At 48.1% G+C, this 10,523-nt stretch overlaps 1 protein-coding gene and 1 long non-coding RNA gene across 2 annotated transcripts in view; one reads left to right on the forward strand and one right to left on the reverse strand.

The window, feature by feature from the left end:
- The window catches only part of MYH16 (myosin heavy chain 16), a 60,422-nt gene that overhangs the window by 11,929 nt on the left and 37,970 nt on the right, over positions 1-10,523 (forward strand). Inside the window, exons 12-18 of the mRNA XM_019635397.1 lie at positions 1,392-1,562; positions 2,966-3,148; positions 4,828-4,954; positions 5,746-5,804; positions 6,718-6,805; positions 7,186-7,303; positions 8,517-8,637. Coding sequence (XP_019490942.1) covers positions 1,392-1,562; positions 2,966-3,148; positions 4,828-4,954; positions 5,746-5,804; positions 6,718-6,805; positions 7,186-7,303; positions 8,517-8,637 — 867 coding nt within the window. The remainder of the gene's footprint in view (positions 1-1,391; positions 1,563-2,965; positions 3,149-4,827; positions 4,955-5,745; positions 5,805-6,717; positions 6,806-7,185; positions 7,304-8,516; positions 8,638-10,523) is intronic.
- Positions 7,196-9,363, reverse strand: LOC109379073 (uncharacterized). Its single transcript, XR_002123105.1, has 3 exons — positions 9,318-9,363; positions 8,137-8,245; positions 7,196-7,277 (listed from the first exon to the last, which is right to left on the reverse strand). It is a non-coding gene; the product is annotated as an uncharacterized LOC109379073 (long non-coding RNA).

Below are 10,523 nucleotides of genomic sequence, written 5' to 3' on the forward strand. Positions count from 1 at the left end.
TCTTCTTCTTCTTCTTCTTCTTCTTCTTCTTCTTCTCCTTCTTATCCTTCTTCTTCTCCTTCTTCTCCTTCTTCTTCTTCTTCTTCTTTTTCTTCTTCTTCTTCTCCTCCTGCTCCTTCCCCTTCTCCTTCTTTTTAGTGAAAGCGAGAGCTGATTTACTAGCACAACCGCTTCCCATTCTTGCTTACACAAATGAGACTCAGTTCTCATCGCAAGACTAATGCTGTGGATCAGGAAGTTTTTTACCTTTATAATTGGAAGAAGCATAATTAGGAGTCAGTAGACTGGCTCTGGACTGAGGTTGGCCACCAACTAGCTGTGTGGCCTTAGGAAAGTGGCTAGCCCTCTCTGAGCCTCAATTTTCTCAACTCTAAAATGAGCAGGCTAAAGGAGATAACCTCTACAGTCCATTTCAACTCTGCTATCCTGTTATTCTAATATTCTACTAGCCACAGATGGATTTTTTTTAAAAGCTTAGCCCAATATCTTTCAGGATCTAAAAGGTTAATTTGGCTGCTGTCTACAATACAGTCACTTAATTTCATAGAGGGAAGGAGCCTTAAAGAACGTTTCCAAACTGTGCCCCCTGGAGCCTCAGCAGCCATTGATGGCCAGCAAGGGTGGGACCAAGGAAGGACAGACACCCTGTGTCAACAGCAGAGTGTATACAGTGGACAAACAGGGGTCGAATCCCAGTTCGGCCATTTCCAAGCTGTGTGTGCCTCTGTTTTCCCATCTGTAAACAGGCACACTAGCCGTTCTTGCCTTGTAAGGTATTTGAGCAGGTGAAGCTTAGCCTAGGGTCTGACGCACGCATGTGCTCCATGAATGTTGCTCTGTAATTTCAGTGTCACCTCTTCTTAAACTTATTTTTCTATGAGGCTTCAGCATGGGGTTTCATTCAGAGAAAGCAGTCTCTGACTTTAAAAAAGGGGCGGGCTTTATAAACCCCTCAAACCCCTTCATCCTACAGATGACGATGAGAAAAACTACACAGAGATCTGTCCGAAGGCAGAACAGGGGTCAGATCTATAGAACATCTCAAATGATTTCCATCCCTGGAACAAAAATGGTTCTTTTCACAACATTTCTGTTAACCACACACAGGGCTGGAGTCTGACTGCCTGGGTTTGGGGTCCCTGCATCAGCGCTGTGTGGTCAGGGTCACGTGCTCAAGCTGCTCTTTCTTTGCAGAGAGAGTAGCAGAGAACGGCTTCTCACAGGGCTGATGGGGACACTGACATGGAGGTCAGTGTTAAGACATTTGGGGCAGAGGCCGACACAGGTGGCCCTGGGCAGATTTTAGCTCGGCTTATGGCTCATCACTTGGTCCTGAGAGAGGCACTGTTGGTGGCTGAACTGAGACCCCTCTTTTTGTCCTCCTGCCGCAGTTCAACAGCTTCGAGCAGCTGTGCATCAACTTCACCAACGAGAAGCTGCAGCAATTCTTTAACCACCACATGTTCGTGCTGGAGCAGGAGGAGTACAAGAGAGAGGGCATCGAGTGGGTCTTCATAGACTTTGGCCTTGACCTGCAGGCCTGCATCGACCTCCTAGAAAAGGTAACCTGTTTCTCAAACGAGGGTCTTGGAGAGAGGTAGGGGCTCTGACAAGGGCACACCTCAGGAGGGGATTTCACTGGGGTCTGCAGGGAGGCAGCACCTGGATTCGGGGCCTCAGAAACACTGCTGATGACCTTGATTGTTCTGACCTTTAGCTTCTTCTCTGCAAAATGGTTACAACAGTGATTGCAGTGACCACGGTTGGTTGGGCTATTGTATGCCCAACCATCACAAGCTACCATACACAGGGTGTAATTTATTATAACCACTCCACTGATGGAGACATTGAGGCTCAGTGAAGGGAAATCCCTTGTCCAAGGTCATATAACCTATGAGTGACAGTCAGGCTCTAACCCAGGCAACTAATAATCTCCCCTACAATCACACTATAGGGATGTTTTAGTTCAAGAATAGATATTTGTTTGATTAAATGCAGAAAAAGAACAGAAAGAGGACATTAACAGGACAGATGGCCAAATGTGAACAAAATCTGGTCATATAATATATCAATGTTAATTTTCTGGTTTTCAATATTGTACAGAGGTTACATTAACATTTGGAGAAGTAAGATCAAGGGTATTTAGGAATGCTTTGCATTATTTTTGCAAGCCTGAAATTATAGCAAAGTGAAAAGTTAAAAAATAAAAAGAAAGAACATATCTTGTCTCTGAGGCTCATCCTTGGGTCTGTCATAGATAATTTATCACCCAGATAGCCAGGGATCTCCGATGTGGCCCCAGTATTAACCCACCAGGAAAACAGAACCTCTAAAATTAGGCTGCAGGTGTGATCTGCCCATCCCCCAACACCTACAGATACCTCCCCGTTCAGCAGTCACAGAGCCTGGAATAGCCTCATGTTTGGGCTTTAGGGTTAAGCACTGCTCTCTTCCAAAAGCCTTCTTTGAAAATCCAAACCCTGCATGGATGGGGGAATATTAAGTCACTAACAGCATGTATGAGCTCCCCTTTTTTTGTATGAGAATAGACCTAGAACAACATGAGGCCCTTGGGTACCCAGGAATGTCATTGAGGAAGAGGAGCAGATGAAAGAAAATTAAACGCAGAGAGGTCGGGCATCATTGTTTTCACCGTTTTTCTGAGGGCCAAGCTTGCCTGGTGCCACTGTTGGGGTGGGATTAACATTTGGGGAGCTAGCCCCCCCCTTCAGATTTCAGTCTTCCCTTCTGTTGGACTTGCTGAATTCTAGCCTCTTTCAGATCTAAAGGGCCAGGGCATTCAAAGACCAGACCATGCAGCACCAGGCACCATACCCAGAGTTCTGCTTCCTGGCCGGCCACGTGGGTGGGTGTGGCACCCCTCCTGCCAACCCCAGGCCAATACCAGAGTGTCCCCTTTGGCATCCTGTGGCCTCCTTTAACGCCCTCTGCTCTTCTTTTATAGCCCATGGGTATCTTCTCCATCTTGGAGGAACAGTGTGTCTTCCCCAAGGCCACTGATGCCACGTTCAAGGCGGCTCTGTATGACAACCACCTGGGCAAGTCCAGCAACTTCCTCAAACCCAAGGGAGGAGGCAAGGGCAAGGTGCCCGAGGCCCACTTTGAGCTCATCCACTATGCAGGCACTGTGAGTACCACCTTGGCACCCTCCGTGGCCACCTGCTGGCCACTGTTCCCTCCTGCTATTACAGGTCCATCCTGACACACCCTTCCTGAGGTTTCCTGCCTCCAACTAGTACAGCCATGATATTACAGGGTGATCAGCCCATTGAAATGAACTCTGGCTCTTATCTTCTCATCACTTCTCCATCTGAGAATTCAAGAGCAATCCATCCAAAGATGCCTCCTAGGAGTCGACCAGCAGTTTGTACCCTCAGACCTGCCAGGGCCACACCGTTGTCTACAGCCCTCATTTTCACAGCTGAACCTCGATCTTGGTCAGAAAAGACAACACTTACAAAAACAAAAACAAATTTCATGAGCTTATTCATTATTCCTCAAATGATTAACTCATCTGTCTGACAGCCTATGGCTGCCAAACCAACAAGGAGACATCTACAGTGGCTTCTTCACTCATGACAAACTCAGTCCTTGAGGAAGGGGGAAATTAAGTGCAGCCAGGACTCAGATGCTATTTGAATAATTGATAGTGGAGACAACATATGCCCAGCAAGCTTATGTGTTTGGCTTCCTTGGGATGTCAGTATTGCTATAAATGTCAATGTTCCTGTTACCATTAGAGTTTGTTGAGCCTCCGTGGGTTTAACTGCAAGGAAACAGCAGCCTTAGGACAGAGCTGTCAGGAAAGTGGCTGTTGGGTCTGGGCTTCAGGACCAAGATTTTATGATCTCATCAACTGTAACAATGCCAATCACTCGCAGAATGGATTGTGCCGATACCTAGAACAAACAGCAGGCTTGAAGCCAAATTGCAGGGCTCCACCTCCCCTCCCCTACTGACATGAGAAGAGCTCTATATTTATAACAATGGAATAATCAAAGTTAAATAGGAGCCATGCACTTCCAAGAAGGCTCTAAGATAAGGCCCAGAGATGATAAACATCTATGCACTATATAGGAGATGGAAAATCCAAAGGTTTGGGCATCTCATCTGATCCCTCGATTCTCTGTGCTCAATGGAAGGATCTGAAAGTCTCCTTGCTCTTTACCTTTCCTGCTGGGGCCACATGGCACAGTGAGAAACAGAAATCCATGGATACATGGTGCTTCCACCAATTACCTGGATGCATGGAGCCCCTAGTTCTGGATGGATAGAACACCCCCTTCCGCCAGACAATGCCCCAGGGGATGTGTGCTCCTTAGCAAGGAGAGACAAGATGTCCTTGTAGGGAGTTCTTCATGTAGCTCAGGAGTCCCCTGGTCCAGGCCAGTCCCTGACAGAAAAGGCGGAGTCTAGAAGAGCAGCCCACCTGAGTAGAAGAAAACCCAGGGGTCAGGGAGGCTCAGTATAGCCAGCAATGCAAGACATGCAAGAGAAAGTCACAGCTGGCAGAGAGTAGCTGGGGAGTACTGGTTTGTGGGAAAAGCTGAGAGATGGGTGTCCTAGACAGGAAAACTGCAAATGCCCAAGAAAACCGATGATATGGCTTCCACCTGGGAAAACCCTAGGATCAGGGACATCGCAGGACTTCAGGCAAGTCATCAGGACAAGAATGGAAGGACAAGGAGATGGGAGATTGGTCCTGGGCCAAGAGCAGTTAGAACTGTAGGTAGAGGTTCTAGCTGTGGTACCTGAGAGAGGGAGGCTGGGTCTGAAACATAACCACTGGCATTTGCTCCTCTTCAGGTGGGTTACAACATCACAGGCTGGCTGGAGAAGAACAAAGATCCCCTGAATGAAACAGTGGTGGGCTTGTTCCAGAAATCTACCCTAGGGATCCTCGCCCTTCTCTTCAAAGAAGAGGAGGCTCCAGGTATGGCTGACCGTTTGTTGTGTCCAGTCTCCCTGTGCTAATGCTCTTTAGTGGTCAAAATGGAAAGAAAGAAACAAAGCTTTTTTATTCAACTCTTGTTGAAGGAATGAATGAATTATGAATGAATGAATGAATGAATGCCATGATGTGAAATGACATGACATGTTGTTTGAGGTAGGTCATGGAACATACTGTGATAGAGGGTTATAGATACATCCTGGGAGCTTCCATCAACTGAATTGATCACTGGGCCCTTATCATCTCTAGCTGGAACAATACTTTGTGCTTATTTTATGCTTCCTGCCCTCCTCTGTCTGAGGCAAATGCCAAGCCTAGCCTTGCCCCACACCCAGCCAAGGTCATATGGCCTGTAGGGGAACACCCTAGGCAGGAGCCGCCCAATGGGGCTACCTACCACTCAGCACAGCAAGAATTGTGAATCTCTTTTGGCTCAGAGACATTTTCACAACCAACATGCAATTCCACCAGATGAACTGAGGGCTCTTTCTCCTTTCCAGCAATGAGGGCAGTTTGTCACCTTGTGTCAGCCCTGAATCAGAGGGCTATATACTCTTCGGGGAGCACAGCACTCCTTTTGGCAATTAGGCCACAGTCAGCCCATTCACCCACTGGCAGATCTCATTTTCCTGGTGGGAGGGCCCCACCTCAACTAGCCCCCTCAAAAGCCTTTGTAAAACCAGAGAATGCATGTCCTTGAGACAGAGCACTTGATGGGGCTGCCTACCGCCCATGCTGGGTGCTGATATGAAACATGCTTGTCTCTCCTTCAGCTGGAGGCAAGAAGCAGAAGAGAGGCTCCTCCTTCATGACGGTCTCCAACTTCTACAGGGTGAGTAGGGGCTGCCCCAGAGGCCAGCTTGCGTCCAACCTTCCCTTTCAGTGGTATGCTGATCAGGCTGCCACCTCACAGGCAAGGATGGGATGATTTCATTTCTATGCCTATGGTTGCCTCTTTCATTTGAGGAGACTGTTTCCTTTTGACGGGGTCACAGAACCACAGGGCCCCAGGGCAGAAAAGACCCTTAGAGATGGTCGAGTCCAACTGTGTTGTCTTAGACTGAAACCTAGAGAGTGATAGGACTTACCCAACATGACAAATGGAGATACCAATGCCTATGATCTTGTGCTCTAGAGTTGGGTGACAGGTCTGGGCTGGTCACAACATCCACAAAGTCTGGGCATTACTAGACACATGTCCTGAAGTACAGAAGTACAGCCAATGGAGAGATGTTGCATGAAGAAAGATTTCAATACTTCTCAAGGATCCAGCTGTCGTAAAGCAGAATGGGTCACCTCACTGGAAGCATCCAAGCAGAGGAGGAGGGATGTCCGGCAGAGACGTTATCAACGGGCAGTGGTTTGTCCATGCAGGCACTATGGTTCTTTCTAGTACCAAGATACAAATACCCAGCACTGAATCAGAAGGGACCCTGCTTCTTGTAAGCCGTGTCATCTTGGGCAAGTCACTGGACCTCCAAAAGCAATGCTATCCAACAGAATTTTACTCAATGACAGAAATGTTCTCTTCCTTCCAATGTGGCAGCCACTGTCCAATATGGTAGCCACTAGCCATATGTGGCTAGTAAGTACTTGAAAAGTGACTGGTGTAACTAAAGAACTGAATTTTAATTCATATTTAATTAATTAAACTCTAAATAAATACCTCTCCTGAGCGTGGATGTCCTGCAATACCAACATCAAGCTTTATTCACTCCTTCTTTTTCTTTTTCCTCCATCCCCAGGAGCAGTTGAACAAGCTGATGACCACCCTCCACAGCACCGCCCCCCATTTTGTCCGCTGTATTGTCCCCAATGAGTTCAAGCAATCAGGTACATCATGGGGCCATGTCTCCCTCCTGGAAGTCCTCAGGACCTATGAAGTTGGTATTTGATCCAAATTAAGTTCACTTTCAATCACAAGGAATGATTGGGGCAAAACAGGACATGAAAGAATCCCCAACAATGGATCATCCTAAATTTGTGTTTTAGCTGCTTTGCATAGCACAGTAGTGCCTACCCAGCCAGAAGTCACACTCAGGACAGTCTTTGGGTCTTGACTTGAATTGTGGGAGACTGGGGACCCCTGAGCAGTGATGGGAGGAGACTGGGGTGATGATGTGGATGGACAGTTCAGCCTCCTTGAGTGGCAAGGAGTGGCATGCTCCACCATAGGGTAGTGACTCCCCATCCTGTGCCATCTCTCTTGGCAGGTGTGGTGGATGCCCACCTGATCATGCACCAGCTGGCTTGCAACGGAGTCCTGGAAGGCATTCGTATTTGCAGGAAGGGCTTCCCAAACAGGCTGCAATACCCAGAGTTTAAACAGAGGTGAGTGGTGTCTTCCTGATACCTCGAATAAAGTTCTCAGTTTCCAGGGATTGACTACTGATAAATATAGCCCCATTGTAGAGACACTATGGGTGTGATGATGGATACCGCTTCACTGTCACTACTTCAGTACTCATTGGCCCAACTTCCAACTGCCAGCACCTGCATTTCTTTGCCTGAGGGCTTTCTCTGGCTGCTGGAGCCTGCTTTGCTATTTGACAGGCTGAAAAGTATCAGAAATTAATGCCTCCCTAGGAGCAGGCCTCAATCAATGACTGAGAACAGTTGGCATGTAAATACTTCAGCTCTCTCACCTTTCTGGTGGGCTAACTCTGAAATGTGTTCCATACTGCCTCTCAGACAGCAGTATGCTAGTAAATGTTTAACAACGGGTTCTCCAGTTTAAAAAAGAAAAAAAACCAAAAAGCCCTGATTTGTAGTGTCTGCCTATTTCCTTGGTGTAAATACTCCCACCATGGCTGATTTCAAACCACCAATGTGGCATCACTGAATGTGGAGCTGGAAAGATATGCACACAATTGCCTTTTGCGAGCCAGTGGGAGCACACCACTGCTCCCAGGCGGCCCTATCAGGATTAAGACCCAGTTGCCTGTTGTGATAACTGGCTTAATAACATGCCTTTTATTGGCTTCCTGCCCCACTTCCCAATTCTGCCACCTCCCAAATAAGCTACTTGCACTTGAATCCTAGTCTCAGGGTTTGCTTCTGGAAGAACCCAAACTAAGGCCCCCACCTTAGGGATTAGTTTACTTCTACCCACTCCCGACCTGCTAGAACATGTGACCACAGATTGATGGAATAGGAAAAGTCACCTGAGGTTATCTTGTCCCAGCCATCTGAAGTCCCTAATTGGGGAAGGGCTTGTCCAAGATCACAAATGGGGCTGCTGGCAGGCCAGGAAAAGAAGTAGTTCTCCTATGCCTGGCAGAAAAGATCAGGAGGATCAAACTCAAGAAAGATTTTGGTGTCTTCGTTTCTAAAAACATCTGCCCCCTGAACCCCACACCTATACCAACATCTACTCCCCAAAGTCTCCTGTCAGTCCCATCTCTCTTCCTGCTGTGGCATCTGTAAAACAAGTCTATTCCCTGGCTGGAGGGCCATGTCAAAGGTCAAGGGATAATTGCGTGGACATGTTTCCATGCTGCCAGCTTGGGGATGATGCTACCTGTTGTCATCCCTCTCCCAACAGGTATCAAGTGCTGAACCCCAACGTGATTCCTCAGGGGTTCGTAGACAACAAGAAGGCCTCAGAGCTGCTGCTTGGGTCCATTGGCCTGGATGTAAATGAATACAAAATCGGACATACCAAGGTAGGGTCTTCCAGTGGGTACTCCCTCCCTATACCACTCAGCCTTGTCTTAAGAAGGTGGGCTTCAGGGTGGGAATTCCAACTCTGCCGTTGGCCAGTTGCCCACCTTGGGCAAGCCCCTCAGTCAATGAGAGCCTCAGTTTCCTACTCCGAAAAATCAAGGGTCATAAGGCCAGTTTCATGGAATTTGGGGGTGATTAGCAGTAACATACAAGAGATCCAGCTCAGATTGGTACTCAATAAATGATGGAATATTTCTTAGGATTGTATGAACCCCAAATTTCTAAGAATAAAAGGAGACAATCAAAATCAAGATTCTGGATTTGACCAGGGCACGGCAGTACATGTGTGATTAGGGTCTTCAGGTTAAGCACCACAAGCCCAGCCCACCTAGACCAAGAACCCCAGTCCTGAGCTGGCAGGTTGACTCAAACGGAACGGGCACCTGATCCTGACCCATGGGGTCTGGGCTGTCTTTTGTCTGCCCCACTTCCTAACCCCAGAGTCCTGTCCAGATTATAAGGGCCAACCAGGCTGACAGTGCAAAGAGTCCATCTGTAGCTACCAGCCAAACTGCACCTCAACATGACAGCCAGGGTGACATGGGAAGAACACTAGCTTTGCAGTCAGGAGTGTCAGGCTCAAAGCCTGCCTCTGTGTAGCCGAAAGCAAGTCACTCACCTCTCCAGGTCTCATGGGTGGCACAGGCCCCCCATGCAGCTCCTCCACAGGCCTGGTGTGGTCTGAGGCAGGTGGCAGCTCCAGTGGGCTTGTGCATCCAAAGAGTCTGGTCACTTGACAGATGCTCACAGAATGCCTCTTCTGTGCTCGGCATTGTTCTCAGCTCAACGGTCACACCTATGAACAGAACAGGAGCGCCTAACTCCCTGGAGCTTGCTTTGTAGCAGTGGGTATTAGCAGAACAGTAACACTGCTCCAGAACCTGCTTTGGCTTCCTTCACAATTAATATGTCACAATTAATAAATGGGTGTAGCTAAATTGATTTATAGGAACACTTCAGGTTTTGTCACAGAATCACTGAATACTTGAGCTGGAGAGAACCTCAGAGGCTAGCTCCTTCCTCCATCCCACCTTTGACAGATGGAAACTTACGAAAGCCCAGAGGAGGGGTGGAGGTGACACGCCCAATTTCATAGAACTAGGTGGGTCAGAGCAGGCCTTGGGTCCTATGACTGCTGGTAATACGGCCTGGGAAAACAGGCCTAACATCACCAGCGTGACACAGCCTGACACAGCCACAGCCTGGGCAGAGTACATCTTGCTATTATCAAGGGTTTCATTGGTCACCTCAGGTCTAGGGAAAGGCCCAGGGCTGCTGGGGATAGCTCTGCTCCCTGAAGACCAGACAGGCTCTGGTGGCTGGGGTAGAACAGAGAACAGGGTGATTCTGCCTATAAACTAAGTCCTTATCCCCGGTGTTGGTTCATGCGGGCCCCACCCCACCCAGCCACATGTTTGCCTCCACTAACCCTCAAAGACCAAATCTCAACACCAATTATTTTGAAATATTAGATATTTTACTGCCTGATGGCTAGCTCCCTGGGTTTTTTTGTTTGGTTGATTGGGGGGGGGGGCGGAGCAAGGAGAGGGAGTGTTCTTTTTCATTCTTTTCCTGTCAGTATCTATAGCATCCACATAAAGAATTTTGGGGGGCTGTACTCCCTGCCCCCGTGTGTAGCAGACTCGTAGAGCTGGGAGGACTCAGTCTCCTGCACTGTCACTGGACAGGAGGAAAGACCAAGGTTCCCCAAAGGAGAGTGACTTGACCAAGGTCACATGGAAATACAAGGCAGGCTGAGGAGAGGTGCAAGTCTCCTGGCTCCTTCTATCCTTCTAGAAGTTTCAGTCATGTTCTAATAGAAGCC

This window comes from Hipposideros armiger, unplaced genomic scaffold (genome assembly GCF_001890085.2).
Source record: "Hipposideros armiger isolate ML-2016 unplaced genomic scaffold, ASM189008v1 scaffold_21, whole genome shotgun sequence".
In the NCBI taxonomy this organism is placed as follows: Eukaryota; Metazoa; Chordata; class Mammalia; order Chiroptera; family Hipposideridae; genus Hipposideros; species Hipposideros armiger.